The sequence below is a fragment of the Notolepis coatsorum genome (genome assembly GCF_963971535.1).
Source record: "Notolepis coatsorum genome assembly, chromosome: 20".
NCBI classification, from domain to species: Eukaryota; Metazoa; Chordata; class Actinopteri; order Aulopiformes; family Paralepididae; genus Notolepis; species Notolepis coatsorum.
Genome location: NC_140184.1, coordinates 55,028,715 through 55,047,523, shown reverse-complemented (window position 1 = coordinate 55,047,523; position 18,809 = coordinate 55,028,715). Strand labels below are relative to the sequence as shown.

The 18,809-nt window shown below is 42.2% G+C and overlaps 1 protein-coding gene across 1 annotated transcript in view; it reads left to right on the top strand.

Annotated features, from left to right (window-relative positions):
* Positions 1-1,375: 1,375 nt before the first annotated feature.
* Positions 1,376-18,809, top strand: part of tent4b (terminal nucleotidyltransferase 4B) — an 88,854-nt gene continuing 71,420 nt past the window's right edge. The window contains exon 1 of the mRNA XM_084337386.1: positions 1,376-2,213. Within this exon, the coding sequence (XP_084193512.1) occupies positions 1,636-2,213 (578 nt within the window). The 5' untranslated portion in view covers positions 1,376-1,635. The remainder of the gene's footprint in view (positions 2,214-18,809) is intronic.

The following is an 18,809-nucleotide window of genomic DNA, read 5'->3' as shown; positions in this document are numbered from 1 at the left end:
AAATTACAAACATCTCAAAACAAGCTAGTCAGACTACTGCTTGACCTGACTCCTAGAACCCACCTCACCCCTGCCCACTTTGACAACCTAGGATGGCTTAGAGTAGACGACAGATTACAGCAACTTGCAAAGGGCCTGGTCTACAAGATACACTACGTGACCAAGGTACCCATGTACATGTCAAAATACTTCCCAAAGGTCAGTGAATACCACGATCACAACACCAGAGGGAGCTCCACAAATCATGTTAAACCCAGATTCGGCTCAAACAAGGGACTAAACACGTTTCGCAATTATGCCACATCAATGTGGAACGCCCTACCCAAAGCTGTAAAGGAATGTGAATCACTACCCACTTTCAAAAACACTCTCAAAGAACACCTACGGGAGACTGCAATTCGAAACTGGCCCCTACAAATGTCCTAACCCAGTTGTACAGTAAATGACCAAGTATGGCTTCGTCAGTATTCCAATGTACAGTGTCCCCCCCCCCCCCACACCTCCAATGTACAGCCCCCACCCACCCAACCCCACCCCACCCACCCAACCTCCTCCAATGTACAGTTTCTACGTTAAATGTATACACTCTTTTTCTGGACACTTTTTGTATCACAAACAGTACTGTATTTGCAAATCTGATATGTCATAAATGTATAGATGTAGCAGTACTGTCTATCTGTATGTCATGTATGTCATATATGTTATGATGAATTGAAAATGGGGGACCCTGATGTAAACAAGACGAAAGTCTTTCTCTGGTCTGCATCCCCTTAACAATTGTATGTATTGAGCTGTACTGTACTGTACCCATTCTGCAATCTGTTAATAAACTTTTCAATCAATCAATCAAAACCAAATCAGTTATTTCCAGTGACCTTTATTTTCCTCGTTCCTTTAAAGTGTTCTTTCCATTGTGTTTAAAGTGACCGTTTGTGTGTGAGCGAATGCAGAATGTGTGTATGTGTGTGTGCTCATGTGTACTTGTTGTGTGTGGAGAGTTCAGTGGAAAATATTTCTATAATAAAAAAATAAAAATAAATCCTGATTAACCATAATATTTAAAAAAAGAAACTACTGCATTTATATTTACAGACGAATTTTCTTGTGATATTTTCATATTATTTATATCTTAAAAAATGAAATCAAACAATCGCCTGTCGTTATGTAACAAGAAACACGGTGTTCTCTTCCGTAGCAAATATTTCTCCGCCCTGTTTAGCTCCAATCCCCTCTCACAGCGCGCATGCGCAATGCCCCCGTGCGCTCCGCCATTGAGGAACCCATGATCAGGAGGAAAAGGGGTCAGCAGCGTTGCTTCTACAGACAGCGGCCGCACGTTTTTCCTCCAGTCTTCAGACCTGAAGTTTGGCTTCAACCCTCCTTTTTAACACATCGCATACAGCCTCGTCACATTTATCGCGGATGATTTCTGTTAACAATCACTGGGATAAATCCTAAAAGAAGACATTTTATTGCATACTGAAGAAGTAACGGGAACTGCTAAACCTTAGCTAGCATATCGAGGCTAAGGCTAGCTAGCTTAGCTGCCGGGCTAGTAGCTCCACACGAGCTGAGCCTCGCTCTGGCGGGGGGTGGGGTGGGGGGGGGCAGTGTGCGCCTGCAGTAAGTCGTTTGATGGATCCAAGAATCGCCTGGTTTCAGCCAGAACAACGCGGACCCGCGAACAACCTGTGGATGCAGATTTGGGAGACGACGCAAGGGCTCGGTAATGTCCATGTGAATAACAACAACTACACCAGCAGCAGCAGCACCACGTCGAGCCTCAGCCCCAAAGCCAACATCAACGGGGCGCCGCCGGGCGACGGTACCTCCAGCAAGAAGAACGGGACCGTCACCGCAGCCGGCGGCGGCAGCAGGAGTCAGGGCGGCATCATGTCGAACTCCACCTGTGAGATAGTGGCACAGCGAGACTTTATACCACTGGAGAGCAATAACAACCATAACAACCGAGCCGTGGGGAGGGGAGGAGGGGGTCAGCTGGGCGGCGGCGGCGGGGGGGTCGCGGTGGTCTGGAGGGGGGTCTCGGACGTGGCCGGACACCCCAACAAGAGGAAAAGGGACAACAAGGCGAGCACTTTTGGATTCAATAGTAGCCTCTTGCACGGCGGCAGCGGCTCCGAGAACACGGGGGGCCGCGCCGGGTACACAGGCACGCCGTGGAAAGTGAGGAACTACACGGAGGGCATTGTGGGGTAAGCATGGAGTAACTACTGGATACTAGCACTGCGCAGTGGTTCTCAAGCTTGTTCCGCGTCAAGGACCCCCACGTTGATAGGATGTTGGCCAAGGACCCCGTGTGATGATGATGTCCCACGGACGCCCATATGGAGAATATGTTTTGCCTTTTATATGATTTAGTCAATAATTCAATAACTGTCTATAACGCAGTTGGGGAGAGTAAACCCTGTTATCAGAATAGTCCATTTTATACGTTCTCTCATTCTACCAACTAAAATATTAGTGACATTAAACTATTCCTTATTTCTTTGGGGGCCACCTGGAACCCATTCAAGGACCCCTGGGGGTCGCCTGACCCTACTTTGACAACCACTGTTGTAGGGAGCAGCGCACGTGTCCCTCCGCCCACACACTTGACAGCGAGTCCTCCTCGTACGTTTTTAGTGAAGTTGGCTCGCATATTTCAATGGTTAGGTTAGGCTAGGCCATGATACTTCCACATTTGGCTTTGCCATTCCGGCGTAAAACCCATTTCCAGTGAAGTAAAGTAGTGAAGTAAAGTAGTGAAGTCGATATGTGGCCGATGTTAACGGCTAACTAACCGGCCTGCTTTTCCGCGGTGTGTGAGTGACCTTGATGCGGCGTGGTGGCCGGTGTGTCCCGCAACATGTGTCCACAGCCCCACCACGACGTCTCAAGTTGAGGAATAAAAATAGAAGTGAAATAGATCTGACAATGATCTAGTATGTTGTACACGCTAGTCCAACGTGTATGTCAAGCCATATCTCAAGATGCCATAATACTACGAGACTTGAGAGACTTATGTTTTTATTAACTGTCTTCAGGCTACTGTTGAGTAGCAGGTGGCACACTTGTTTCGTGGTTCTAGATTCCAGAAAACTTGTTAGGCCCTGATAGGTCCTACTGAGGAGAGAGGCATTCTCCTCTGTCTGAACCTCCACTGACAGCCCAGAAAGTGTCCAATAATGTGGAGTTTTTTGGTGGTAATGCGTTGCTGTATTGGCTAATCCAGGGGGAGCAACGGTCACAAACAAACGACTGTGGTGTTAAGACCTAGGAATAACCAACGACCTAAATGACGGGAAACATGATCCTCCTGGCTTTCTGACAAACTTGAAGATAATTGTCCTTGGTTAAGTAGCCACGTTTTTTTTTTTTTTTTTTTTAATCATTTTACATTTGTTCTTCGGAATATTCTTCTTTTTTTTAAAGAGAAACGTGAGGGTGAAACGAGTGAATCCACTTTAGAATTGACAAACAACTTTATCTTTCAATCTTATAACTTTGTGTCCAACTGCCCAGCTTGTGCCCTCTTTATGACTTTACAGGCCATTGCACCAGTAGATATCTATTAATTAACTTGTCATTGTGATATAGGGGAGCTCCTTTCCTCACTAGTTCAGTGTAAGCATAAAACTACGATAACATCTGGGGAGAACATCTCTTGCTGGTGGTGGGTGGGGTTTGGTTTAAAAGGCCTTATAGGTTTTGGGGTGTTTTTTCCCCCTCCTTTCTCTCTGCTTGACATGTGTAGACAAGCAGTGCACAGAACCCAGAGCTAAGTCTTTGGCTGATCCTCATTTATAGTAATATTGAAGCACTGTTTGCATAAGGGCATTCCTTAGAGATTACTAGCTACTCTAATTCCACAACCTTGAACCACAGAGCCAGTGGATCACAGCACCACTGTGGCCTCTGTCTTTTCCTCCACACTCATTCAGTTCCTGTTAATATGCCAGCCATGCTGAGGGGCATTACTTCCACATGTAGCCTAAATGACTTTTAAGCCCACATACTGGTCTATCCATATGAACTTACATATCTGGTGTTCTAAAAACGCTTTTCACCCCTTAATCTCTGGTCACTGAAAGAAATGGGTAATTTTAGCTTGTTACCCCGAGAGCCACACAGGAGGAAGCAATCGGAAAGTGATAACATTCCAAATTTATTTTCCTTTTTTGTATGAGATACCAGCTGGAATCGTCTATTCAGGCTCACTTTGGTCACAAACAGAAGTTTACATCTGTGAAAAGCAGGATGGCTGGCAGTACGAATAAAGACACACATTTTCCATGAATGAGATGCTGTACTTAGGCTGTGGTGGGGTTGGGATGGAGTATGTGTGCGGCGCAGACTCTTTGGACCGGGTACTTGTTGAGCCCAGAAGGTCCAGTCGGAGGGCTGCCTCTCGGCAGAAGAGGAGCCAGTGTTTACATGCAGCACACGCTGAGCATGTCCTGGCCTCTGCTCTCCCCAAAACAAACTCGGCCTGTCCAGAAGCGAAATCCGATCTCCTCCTTTTGTGATGTCACAACACCTCCATCCAATCAGATCTGGAGCTCTGAGGGTGTTCTCTCTCACTTTGTTTTCACCCAGACCCTGTCCTTCTTCTAGTCGAGTTGTCTGCATGGGAACAGAAATGTCAGTAATTATGAAGGTTAAATCCGTGTTCTGTTCTGTTATTGCACGGGTAAGTAGCTGTATTTCACAATACCGCCCTTGTGTCCCTATGGCTTGCGGTAATTTTTTCACAAAGACGGGAGTCACAGGACTAGGACTTAGGGGAATGCAGGATGAGCAGTTGATTTTCTGGATGGATCCCATCTTTCATAGAGAACTGGCCACTATAAATGTAGTTCAAATGTAGTTTCCTTCTGAGATGAATGTTACTTAATTTTAATTGTTTGTCCAAAATCTGTCATAGTTTAGACACTGAGCTGAGGCCGACAGCTGATTTTCCTTTTTATTTAATTATTATTTGTATAGTACAAGGCTATATTAAATTAGTTAATAGCTTATATGAAGTGCAAGGAAGTAATGTGTGTTGTCTTTTATTTTGCCCGGTTACCTGTAAATAGTACTAGCCGAGTAGCCGGTAGTCATGAAGCCAGGTGTCAGCAGCATGCTAGCCTAATGGTGAAACATCACTCTGAGGCTAATGAAATGTGTGGCTAATCACTCTGACGAGCACTGCTGCTGGGTCATGGTTTTATTGAGCTGCCACTCAGAGATTTATGATGACTCACAGCTCTAGCATATAGATATTTACCACTATGACCGAAGCGCCACTCCTAGAGTTGTAACTTAGCAAGTCTCTCTCTCTTTCTGCTTACTCCTCGACTCACAGCCAAGTGGTGTGTAAACCTACATTATAGAGAGAATGCTGGGCCTTTGGACTGTGTGAAACAGCTCCCCCCACCCACCCATTTGAATAGCACGTGTGGGGAACCCTCGTAACTTAGCCTTCCCATGTGCATGAGGAATTTTTTTCTTTTTTCCACCTCGGCCCTCCTGTCCAATCGAAACCCTTCAAGCTCTAGACTGATGTAGTCAGCAAACTACACAGTTCTCAGAACAGTTTCATCACAGTAGTCGATTCTAGGACATTACATCGCTTCTCTTCACATTTTCCCACACTTGACCCTTTGTACTGAAAAGTGTGGAATTTCAAAACGGAACATGTGTAGGAGGAAGGGTGAAATGTTCCCCATCAGCCAAACAATGAGCGCAGCGGCATGGGGATCCCTAGCGGGGTGCCACTTGCGTCTTTGATGTTTAAAATGCTGGGTCAAACACTGCACGCTTCATACTGTTCCACTAACCTGGTTCTGACCACAGAGCCTGATGATCCTGGTGAGACGGAAGCCAGCAGTCTGGCCTCATTGCTGGGCTTCTGTGTAACTAGTAGGCTTTTGGTCCCAGCAGCCGACCCTTCCGGCCCCATGAGTTCTGTGAGGTTCATTGCTGAAACATTCATGAACTGGCCAGCTGAGGGACATGGGACATGGGACACCTGTGACTCTGTTTGTGGCTGACCTCCTTCTTCACAGCATGGTTCTGTGAGTCACTCTCTGTCCACCAAACCCCCTTGGTTAGCCTAGAGTAGTATAGGTAGCCCTGTCTCTTCACCTTTCTGTTGCAGATAATTGAAGCCTGACATTTAAGTCCACGAAAGAAGGTGAAGGTGCCACTGTTTTGGGCAGCGTTCTTGAACACGGTCGTGGCACAATACACTGTTATTTACGGCTCTGATTCCTCTGTCATATTATAGCTGGGTGCCGTGAGCAGACAATTACTGGAAAAAGAAAAAAGTTTCCCCCACCAAACAAAAAAATCCTGGAAATTGGACTGCGTTTGAGTCGAGGATGAAAATTATCAGATCATATTGTATAATAAAGCTTGCCGTGAGATCCAGGCATTTCATAAATATTTTCATGATAACATTTCAGTGCCCCCGAAAATCAATTAAGGGGGGCAAGAAAGCCACGTGGGGGAAAAAAGTGAATTTGGAACTAGGGACGGACCAGTCTGCCACCTTCAGTCCCGATACGATAGCTGGGCTCTGGGTATCGGCTGATACTCAGTAGCGATCCATTACTTTTAATGAACAGTATAGACTTGGACCGTCATTTTGTGGTCACTAGACACAAATTATTGAGATATAATAAATGTTTCTCCATTAACACTTTCGCGGCCACTGGGATGAGTAATTATTAATCTCAAGAGGACCCAGCGTTTCCGTTAGCCGGTAATTACCGGTTTTTGACCGGCAAAATCTGTTGAAGTCCGACTTATTTAATATCTCCGGTCTTAATGTCCGGTGAAAATAATTCCCTGAGTCTAAGCACAATTTGATTATTTGAATTGTATTAAAATAGGCTAAAATTAAATAGCCTATGCGATGAACGAAACGATCATTACATTTGTTTCCTCGTTGCTTCTAATAATGACAACGACGTTGTCAGCGAGAGCTTAGTGCTGGGTGTGCGAGTGCATGTGAAGCTGCAGAGCCAGAGAGGCAACGGCACAATGCAGTATTCCATCAGTACTCCAATTCGGCCATTTTCAGCCAATGTTGGGTGGGGGGCGCTGTTGTGCGGTTCCCAGAAAAGAGCCAATAACAGCTGAATGAGCTTCTCTGCAGCGCCATACTCTTTGCAAATAAGTTGTTGCGAGGTGGAGAGAGTCGTCACGCAAACCACGATAATGTTGCCGCCTCTCTGCTTTCTCAGTTCTTCGCTTGATATAATTAATACAAATGTCCAATATAACGGAATTCGTTAGCTCATAAAAATGTGATTATAACAGACTGCTGTTATAATGTCGGACCGACTGCCCACATACGCGGTCTATTTTAGTTCAAGTCAGCAGCAGCACGGAGTATCGAGGGACTTATTTTATTTGGAATATATTAATTAATGACTGTATACGCAAAAGTAGCCTAGTTTTAAGTAATAATATTATAAATCTACATGCCTTGAGGATGACATTCTTTATTCTAAACTATGACCGGAATTAATCTCATTTGTCCGGTAGATTGAAATCTTGCAGGTCACGGAGACCGACAACAATTTTTTCTAACGGAAACCCTGAGAGGACCGTGATATGTAAACAGACGTGGGGCTGTTTGTAGAGCTAAATCTATACTTTATAGTATTGCTATCTGTTCATTCTCATTGTGAATTGAGACCATAAACCGTCCCTTCAAAATGGCATAAAGACAAAAAAAACATCAATAAGTTCTCATTTTATATCGCCGTGAATATAAGGATTATACCGGATTTGGTCTAGTATAAATTATTTCCTGGGCTAATAGCTAATAACGTTAAATCCAATGGCATTTCGGTTATAGATACGCTCCAGTTAAAACTCAAACTGCATATGATCGGCACGATCCTCACGCATGTATGCATGAAAGGGGGGGGGGGGCGGGGGACGTCGTTTCTGATTATTGATTACCATTAACCGCGTTAGCCTCATTAGTGTCATAGGCCGAACGCCTGGATGGCTATCAAAACAAGGCCCGATCGGGATGTACTTTATGTGAAAAAGATCTTACCGTGGTCCGGTGGGATCCCTCCGAGCATTTCCCCTTTATCGATCACCATCTGGTAGATCGATATGTCTATTGGCTGATGATAAATCCCCTTATTGCATGGTGAAATCTGCGATGCAAAACGTAATCCAAGCTACAGGCTGCAGATCCAGAATCGAGCTAACATAAAACTCCATTGAAAGTAAAAAAAAATAGTCCACCGTTCGGCCACAGGGAACACTGCATTATTGCGATAGCGCCCCTAAGAGGATCTGGCCGGTATTGCAATTTCTCGATTTCAAAGAGTAGGGTATATCTGCTGTGCCGCTCTGCGACCTTGAATATGTTATTAAAATGGAATAAAAGCAATAACAACTTGCCACGGATTTATCTGTGCTTCTGTCCACAACGGGTGAAATCGAAACACGGATATATACGTTGTTCGTCCCCATTGTGTTAAAGTTAACTTGTAAAAAAAAAATTCAGCAAATCAAGTCACTTTACTTTGATTGTTGAAATCATCATCAACCTTTATTTATTCTCGAAATTACAATTGAGGTCACCCTCATTTTCAATGTAGTCGAGACTTTACAGACATTTCAATGCACACATTTCTACAATATAACAATAATAAATATTAATAGCTATTAGTGTTGTCACAATACTGGAATTTCGACTTCGATACGATACCTTGAAAAGTATCGATACTTTCGATACTTTCAATACCAAAAAAAAAATATATATATAATTGTTTTTTTATTATTTTTTTTGTTCTTTTTTTACAAATTTTGCTTTTGTTGCTGGTTGATTCTCCTCAGCTTCTCTCTGGTACTATACGAGAAGATAAATACACTTTTAAAACCCTTTGTTTATCTTTAGATCAGAGAGAGAGAGAGAGAAAGAGAGAGAGAAAGAGTGGCTGCTGGAGATTTTAGGTCTACTGAGCGCACCTTCCTAGTTATGAGAGAGAGAGAGAGAGAGAGAGTAAAATCATTATGCCTCATTTAGTCATCCTGTGGAGCACTGGTCTCCTACTCGACGGCCGCGGGGAGCTAACGTTAGTAGCTTTGTTGATGTTCAGCACACAGGACATTCAGGAAGTCAAAAACTAATAGCGCTTGCCGATTGGTGCTAAGAACAACAGGGCGGGTGCAAGCGCTGTGACGTAATTGGCAGACTCGACTGTCAATCAAAATTATTATGTTTCCGTAAAAGGTTGCAGAATGGGTACAGTACAGGAGGATGAAGACCAGAAAAAGTCTTTCGGCTTTTTTACACACCCCCCAACTTTCTCCTGCATGAGGAGGACATTCGCGGACATTCTCTCAGATAAAGAAGGAAAAAAAAAGCTTGCATACTTTTTGGGTAATTTCATAATAGCAGCGTGGACCAGCTCTGTAACAACAACGCATCTCGAGCTGCTTCTATGCAGCTGTCTAGTAGTTGACAGCTTACGCAGGAAGGGAAGGAAAGGTCTCTCGCTCTCGCTCTCGCTCTCGCTCTCGTGTCGACTAGCGCCGTGCTCATAATGTATCTCTCTCATTACGCTGCCGGCAACTGATTACGTTTGTGAGTGCTATAGTCCAATAGATGCGACAGCATGTCCTTTGTTTACAAATTAGATACGCACCAAACAGGGTAGTGTGAACGCAGACCAAAATAAAACAATGTATCATTTTCACATTTGGTCCACCAGAAAGTCCGGACTATCCCTGGACTTTCAGATGTGAACACACCCTTAGAGACATACATATATACAGTAGTTTCATAAAAATGCTATTGATTTAAAACTTTATTAACATATTGCAGAATGGGTACAGTACAGCTCAATACATACAATTGTTAAGGGGATGCAGACCAGAGAAAGACTTTTGTCTTGTTTACATCAGGGTCCCCCATTTTCAATTCATCATATTTCATATCTAAATCATATATATATATATTTTTTAATTTTTTTTAATGTATGCACTGGTATCGGATCAGTATCGGTATCGGCTGATACCCAAAGCTTAGGTATCGGATCGGAAAGGAAAAAATGGTATCGGAACATCTCTATTATAAACAGCCCCCCCTCCGTTCACCCGCGGATGATCAGTCATAACTAGGGATGGGTACCTTTCACATTTGAACCGATACCGGTACCGGTACCTGTGAATCGATACCGGTACCCAACGGTACCTTTTTTCGGTACTTTAGTCTCAAGAAATGTAATTTACATACCTCAGTCGTAAAAAAATAACTACAATTTCGACAGTTTTCGGCTTGTCATTGCTCCGACTGCTTTGTTGTTGAATCAAGTCAAATCCTAGGTAAGCATATATTGTGCGTGTGAACGTTGACATAAAAAAAAAAAAATTAATAAAAAATATTTCTTTTAATTTTTCTTTTATTTTTTTTTCGGTTTCTCACTTGATTCGATACTCGGTAGTACCGACGTGTTTCGGTTCGGTACCTCAAAAGTACCGAATTCGGTACCCATCCCTAGTCATAACGCTTAGGACCATGTACAGTTGAAATTTTTTATATAACGTTGATCGGTATCAAACGGCATTTGATAATCTAATATATGCATTTATGTCTATATCTCACGTTCTAGGAAATACTGCAGAAAACGATAAAAACATATTTATACTCTAGACGGTATTTTCGTATGAATGTGTGAATGAAAAAGTAAAACGTTCCTACATCCTGAACGATAGCTAATCGATGTTGAATGGGCCATAGTAATGTCAATTTAGCAATACAATTTAAAAAGTTATAGCCCTGCAAAGAAGGTGAACATCTCCATAGACTTATAGTACTGGCAGAGAATGGTTTAGGATGATCAAAGTGGTGGCAGAGAATGGGTTAACGTTACCAAGCTGCTAGCCACAATGCTATACTGTTATAATGGCATATCCCAATCACGTTAGCACATAAGCTAACACACTTCGCTGCTAGCCACAATGCTATACTGGCATATCCCAATCACGTTAGCACGTAAGCTAACAAAATCGGCGACGATCTTTTTGTGAGACTAAACTCCGCTCTTGGTGGTCAATTGTGTTGATGTTAGTTTTGTTTCATCAACAAATCATCAACAAATGAGGCAGAACACAGTGAATGTATCCGTTTTTATTTATTGCACTTTATTTCTTGCAAAAAAATAAATGCTATGTGGCTAAATGGCTCATGCGAGGTATAAAGATGGTGGCTTTTGAGATTTTGAGCAGGATGTGGAGTGTAGGGCTGACCTTCGAAGCTTTTTTTGGCAATCGAAGCTTCGGGGCCGAGCTTCGATTTTAATTCGAAGCTTCGAAAAATAATTTTTTTTTTTTTTTTTTTTTTTTTTTATCTTATGTTGTGGGACTTGTACAGCACTTTCATAAACTTTGTTGTTTTTAAATGTGCTCTATAAATAAAGTGTGTTGGATTAATTAATTAAGTAGCCCCTTTCGTGACTGAGCCAACAAGGTTTCACTCGGCTGTGTGATTTAATTCAAGGTGGATCGCTGTTGTCGTTTGAACAACTTCAGATTTCATGGGAACTACCAATCCCCCAAATCAAGAATGTTTAAGATGAATGAAGTAAGATTTTGATTATTTGAAATATGGCCTGTGTAGACTAAAACTATGCACAGAATTATGTCAGTCTACAAGGTCCGGATTCTACATGGTCCGGCAATGTAGACCTTGTAGACTCCACTACAGACCAATTATCAGTGAATGTTCATGCATTTTTAAGAAGGGCAACTTCCACAAAAAAACAAAACTCACCAAAACATCTCAGTAGCACCTTATCTAAATTTGATTTCCTATTTTGTTTATTCATCCCAGTATCTTTCTTTCTTATGTGTGGAATTCTACAAGGCATGTAGGTGTATATGTATTTGAGGATGATATCCTTCAAACAGGCAATAGTGATGATATAATTTGGGCAGTGCTGAGCTGGGTTACTTTCCTCCAGTGTATTTGTCCCCCGGCCCCACCCAATGGCCCCATGCGCGCGCACACACACACATTTACATTTAGTCATTTAGCTGACGCTTTTATCCAAAGCGACTTACAAGTTCTGTACGACAAGACAGCAAGAAGGGTACAACTCTATCAGCTGAGTAACAATGTTTATAAGTGTTGCGTGTTACAGTGTAGGTTCGTTTATTAGGAAAAGTGCATGACAGTAAGGTTAGTCACGGTTAGATTTTTTATTTTTATTTTTTTTAATCATTTCAGATAATGGTTGAAGAAGTGAGTCTTTAGTCGACGGCGAAAGATTGGACGGGATTCGGCTGTCCTAACTGGGATGGGTAGTTCTCACACACACACGCACGCACGCACGCACAAATCGAAGTAAATTTTTTTTTTTTTTTTTTTTGCATTTTTTTTTTTTTCGATTCTTTTTTTATGTTCGAAGGTTGTGCCATCGAACGAAGCTTCGAAGCGTCGAAGTATTTAAGACAGCCCTAGTGGAGTGTCTCATTCAACCTTTCTGATTGGTTGAAAATGGCCTTCATGTTTGAACTACATCGCCGCCTACTGCTTTGGCATTGTACTACATGTAGACGAGACAAAACAACGTCTAACTTAACTCTTACTTGCCTGCCAATACGCAGCGTTCTGAAAAGCGAATGAAACTAAACGAAAATGGCCCTAGTGTAACCGCAGCCTGAGAGAGAATTACATAATTTCCATATGATACAGATGAGGCAGATTATCAGATAAGAAGTGCCAAGGGTCCCCTTGTTCCTACGCAGGGCAGGGGGCGGGGCTGGCTGTAATTTGATCCAATGGGGTGTGTGGCTGTAGGCCTATTGTTCCTGTAACTTTTTGTCTTTCGGCCCGCCCCTCCCTAAATTACATCCCTGGGTGATGCGGTGCTCTCGGGTTGTTCTCTTTACCCTGAAATGAAACAATGTTCTTCAACTTCTTCGCCTGATCCTGTCTGAAGAAATTAAACCTAGGAGCAGCAGTAGTATCTCTTTGCACTACATTGACTCTGAGATGAAAGTGACTTGCTGTGTTTGTCTGCCAACGCAGCCTCACTGAACAAGTTCAATTTCCTGGGGCGCACGTCATCTCTGCCTGGAGATTGGCAGACACTGAAATGAAACTACTATTGGGCATCACTCCACACACACACACACATAGTTAGCGATGGCCTTTGCATGGACATTTTCTCCGTATAACGTCGCATCCGTCACTGTGGCATGTGTAGAGCAGATAAGTTTGACATTACTTGTTTGTTTGAAGAGAATGAGAGTTTATGTTGAGGGAGAAAGAGAGAGATCAGTGGGTCGGGGTGGCACTGTGTGTGTCTGAGGCTGCGGTTACACTAATGGCCAGTTTTCGTTTAGTTTTCAGGGTCAGTTTCGCTTTTCAGAACGCAACGTAATGGCAGGCAAGTTAGACATTGTTTTTGCCTCCTGAGCAGTGAGTACAGTGATGTATATACATGTAGTACAATGCCAAAGCAGTAGGTGGCGATGTAGTTCAAACATGAAGGCCATTTGCAACCAATCAGAAAAGTTGAATGTGCCACTAATGGCCAGTTTTCGTTTAGTTTTCAGGGTCAGTTTCGCTTTTCAGAACGCAACGTAATGGCAGGCAAGTTAGACATTGTTTTTGCCTCCTGAGCAGTGAGTACAGTGATGTATATACATGTAGTACAATGCCAAAGCAGTAGGTGGCAGTAGGTGGCGATGTAGTTCAAACATGAAGGCCATTTGCAACCAATCAGAAAAGTTGAATGTGCCAATACACTTCCTGCTCAAAATCAACAATCCACCATCTTTAAATGCCTCGCGTGAGCCATTTAGCCCAGGGGTTCCCAAACTTTTCAGGCCAGGGCCCAGAAAATAAGGCGTCAGAGAGCCAATGCACATCGTCAGGCTTTTTATTTTTAATTTTTTGCCAGGCGACCGATTTTTTAAGCCAAATATCACTTCAATCCTATTAAGTTAGTTCAAGTTAGTTATTCATTTATATGTGCTATTTATGAGAGGGCTAACTTGTTGCAAAATAATAATGATAATAATAATAATAGCCTCATTAAAATACTATTGTTGCTTCGGTTGTTTTCAGCGTTTTATGTGCATAATCTGTTATTTAGTTTGAAATGTTCGTTGAAATAAGTAGATTTTTCGTTTTTGTTTATTTATTAAGTTAATATAAAACCATATAGTCACATTTTAGAATACAATAGAATAGAATTTTAGAATACAACTAGAAACACTGTCCTGGCCTGCTTCTAAGTTCAGTGGCCTGACAAAAAAAAATAATAATAAAAATAATTTTTTTTTTTTTTTTTTTTTAATCATCTCGCGGCCCACCAGTGGCTGCTCGCGGCCCACCTTTGGGTCGCGACCCCGACTTTGGGAACCACTGATTTAGCCAACGTAGCATTTATTTTTTAGCAAAGAAAGTGCAATAAAAGTGCAATAAACAAAACGGATACATTCACTGTGTGTTCTGCCTCTCATTTGTTGATGAAACAAAACTAACATCAACACAATTGACCACCAAGAGCGGAGTTTAGTCTCACAAAAAGATCGTTGCCGATTTTGTTAGCTTATGTGCTAACGTGATTGGGATATGCCAGTATAACAGTATAGCATTGTGGCTAGCAGCGAAGTTTGTTAGCTTATGTGCTAACATGATAGGGATATGCCATTATGACAGTATAGCATTGTGGCTAGCAGCTTAGTAACGTTAATGCTAGCAGAATGAATGGATGTAAACTTTATTTAACAGATTGCAGAATGGGTACAATACGGCTCAATACAAACAATTGTTAAGGGAATGCAGACTGTTGTAGCTTGGACTGGGCTCCTTATAACAATAACTTGACAACACATGGTAGCCCAGGGCTCTACAGTGCGACCATATTGCTTGCATATGCCCCTAAAAATTTGTGTGCGAACCTGAAAAATCAATTACTCGCATGGTGTGCGATAGGGCTGCAACGATTAGTCGACATAATCGACGATGTCGATTATAAAAAAATCGTTGACGAGAAATTGTTGCGTCGATTAGTCATAAAAAAAAAAAAAAAAAAAAAATTATTTAATTTTTTTTTTTTTTTTTGTGCACTACCTATCTTTGTGAGAGTGGCTTCTCAGGGTTCCAGACAACATCATAACATGATGATCCCATAGCAAATTTTGGACATTGAAAACATTGTTCCCCTGCAGGAGATGATGATCAGACTAGACACACAATACATTACACACGCACTCCTAGGCCTGCCGCGATAAGCAATAAATCGATTAATTGCCGCGATAATTAAAATTAATGCAATGATTTTGACGGGCGCGATTAATTGCTATTTGCGCGTTTGTTTTAATGAGGCGGAACCAGTGCCCCTTGTCAGTCACTGTCCGTGTTGGGAGGCGGGCCGCTGGCTTTACTACAGAGCAGAGAGCACAGCACAGGAGCTCCGTGGGGCAACACCACATAGCTTAACTACATTTCTCAATAGTGTTGCTCCTTTTAACCAAGTAGCGTTATTTGTAGTGTAACGTTAGCGTTTTAACGTTAGTAGCTAACGTTAAAACTAACTTAAAGTTAGTTGTTCACCAACAATCTCAACATTTGTTTTATCATTAGCTCATGTCGATCTACTAGTAGCATCAGCAAGCTAACGTTAGCTGGCCCCAGTCCACTAGCAGCATGTCGATCTACCAGCAGCATCAGCAAGCTAACGTTAGCTGGCCCCAGCCCATTAGCAGCATGTCGAAGTAGTAGTAGCATCAGCAAGCTAACGTTAGCTGGCCCCAGTCCACCAGCAGCATGTCGATCTACTAGTAGCATCAGCAAGCTAACGTTAGCTGGCCCCAGTCCACCAGCAGCATGTCGATCTACCAGCAGCATCAGCAAGCTAGGATAATAACAACAATACTTCCGCTCCGGTCGGTGGGCTTCAAAATAAAAGTCTAAAACCGGAAAAGACGGAGCGGTGGGCTTCAAAATAAAAGTTTTGGGAAATAAATTTCTAAAAAAAAAATTCTCTAACCGGTCGCAATAATATCGCTTATCGCGATATTTTCGGGGGCAATTAATCGCCCAGCAAAATTTGTTATCGTGGCAGGCCTACGCACTCCTCTCACTCACACACAGTGATCAGAGTAAGACACACACATACACACTCCTCTCACTCACACACAGCGATCAGAGTAAGACACACACACATACACACTCCTCTCACTCACACACAGCGATCAGAGTAAGACACACACACATACACAAATTACACAGTACACACCTCTCACTCACACAGCGATCAGAGTAAGACACACACAAATTACACAGTACACACACTCCTCTCACTCACACAGCGATCAGAGTAAGACACACACACATACACACACACACTCCTCTCACACACAGCAAACAAAAGTTATTTAAAGTACACTTCCACTTTAATTTGTATTATTTAATTTATTTATCTTGTTATGAGTGATTGCTGTATTGTTCTTCAAATACATTTTCATTTAAAGTGGCTTAAAGATCCAAATTCAAATGTTTCATGAGTGATTATTTTAATTTGCTATGGGATCATCATGTTATGATGTTGTTGTTTGGTCCTGACAAGAGTCTCAAAGTCTGGGGTGATGGTAGACAAGCAACTCTGAGGTCATGCTCAATGTCCAATCTGTTCCTCTGCTCTGTCTTCAGCTGGACCAGAGCTGAGAAGCCACTTTCACAAAGATAGGTAATTAAAAAAAAAAAAAGAAAAAAAAAATGGTTGTTTACATTGGTTTTCGATTAGTCGACTAATCGAAAAAATAATCGGCAGATTAGTCGACTACCAAATTAGTCATTAGTTGCAGCCCTAGTGTGCGAGTGCAGATTACAGCCTCAGTCGTTCTTTTTATTTCTCCGCTGAGAATCGTTAAAAAACTACAAGTCCCACATTGCACTCAAGCCAATGGTCCAATCACAGTAGAGTGACGTGACTGGTTTCATGGGAAATAAAGCAAATGACCAATCGGAAGCTCTCATTTGGCTTGTTTACTTCCTGAAAGTCTGCCATTGCGATCAGGGCTCTGATTGCGATATGCGAGCGTTTTCCGAGACACTAACTTATTATAGTCTTACCAATAGCAATAGATTTTAGAACACCTAGATTTAGCGATAGCAATAGTAATATAACGTTAATGCATCAAAACGAATGCCTTGCTTTGTTAATCATAACGTTGATGCAGTAGCGCAGTGGTCACCAACATTTTTAAGCCCAAGATCACTTTTTTTTGGTGAAGGCAAGATCTACCTATTGAAGCATTGAGAGAAAAAGACAGCCAAGATTGTACTTTAAACTAAATTACTTTTTTTGCCTGTATTCTAATTACATGCAATGCTTTGGTCCAACATTAAAACGTCAAAGTAGAACTGTAATATGTACTTTCTCAGTCAGTGCTAAGTGCAGTCATCTTATGCAGCATCACTTTTCACATCAAAACAAAAGTAGAACTGTAATGTGGACTTTCTCATATTATTAACATTGACAAACATATTTACAATTAGCATTTTATAAAGTAGAACTGTAATGTGTACTTTCTCAGTCAGTGCTAAGTGCAGTCATCTTATGCAGCATCACTTTTCACATCAAAACAAAAGTAGAACTGTAATGTGGACCTTCTCCTATTAATTAACATTGCCAAACATATTTACAATTAGCATTTTATAAAGTAGAACTGTAATATGTATTTTCTCAGTCAGTGCTAAGTGCAGTAATCTTATGCAGCATCACTTTTCACATCAAAACAAAAGTAGAACTGTAATGTGGACTCTCATAGGGGAAAGATTTTTTTTTTTTTTTACATTTATTTTTTCAGGGAAAGATCTGCAGGGAAGGTCTGAAAGATCGACCAGTCGATCAAGATGGACGGGTTGGTGACCACTGCAGTAGCGTATGTTGTTGTGTTGAAATCGATGCAGTTGAATTTTCCCCTTAGGATCGATGCATTGTTACACCCCTACACCAAAGTAACTGGCCCACTGTGTATGTGTGTACAGCTAACTTGGCTAGCGTTATCAACAGCAGAGGTGGGCAATAGGGTCCAGCTGCAGCGCCGGACGGCCGGTGTGACGTAATTGGCAGACTCGACTGTCAATCAATGGTCTACCTGACACGCAAACTCATAAACAATGTTTCTGTACTGGAGGTGTACAGTATTTCAATAGGCAACCCTGAAAGTATTATTTTTCTAGAAGAGCAACACAGCCAAAACATAGGCATTGTATGCATAAAAGGGGCTAAAGTTAAGTGACTGAACCTTTTGTAGCAGTAGTTTGATTTGATAGGTTATTTGATAGGGACAGGACATGTTAATGAACATCAAGTACAAAATACAAAATGTAAACATGCAGGGTTGTAGCAAGAGCTAATTTATAGGGATGCCCCGATCACGTTTTTTGCCACCGATACCGATCGTTGTGAGCCATATCGGCCGATACCGATCGTTTTTGATTAACACTTTAACCGCCGAAAACGCCGGAACTCGTCATTCCCCGCCATGCTCATTCCGCCGAGGACGCCTTAACTCGTCTTTGATGTCAATATTTCAAAAATCTGTCATCGAAATCATATTTCCTTTCCGGGGCCCTGAGACACAAGTGTGATCTCCTCTCAACTCTCCAGCGGTTCAAGAGCGCCATCTGGTGGCCGATCGGCAGATCGCCAACCGGATATTAACCTTTGAACCAGTAGTACTCATGCAAATGTGGTCCGGCCACTCTCTATAGCTCCCGCGACTCCATCTTGAAACACTGGATAATAGATCGCTCGCCCTAACTC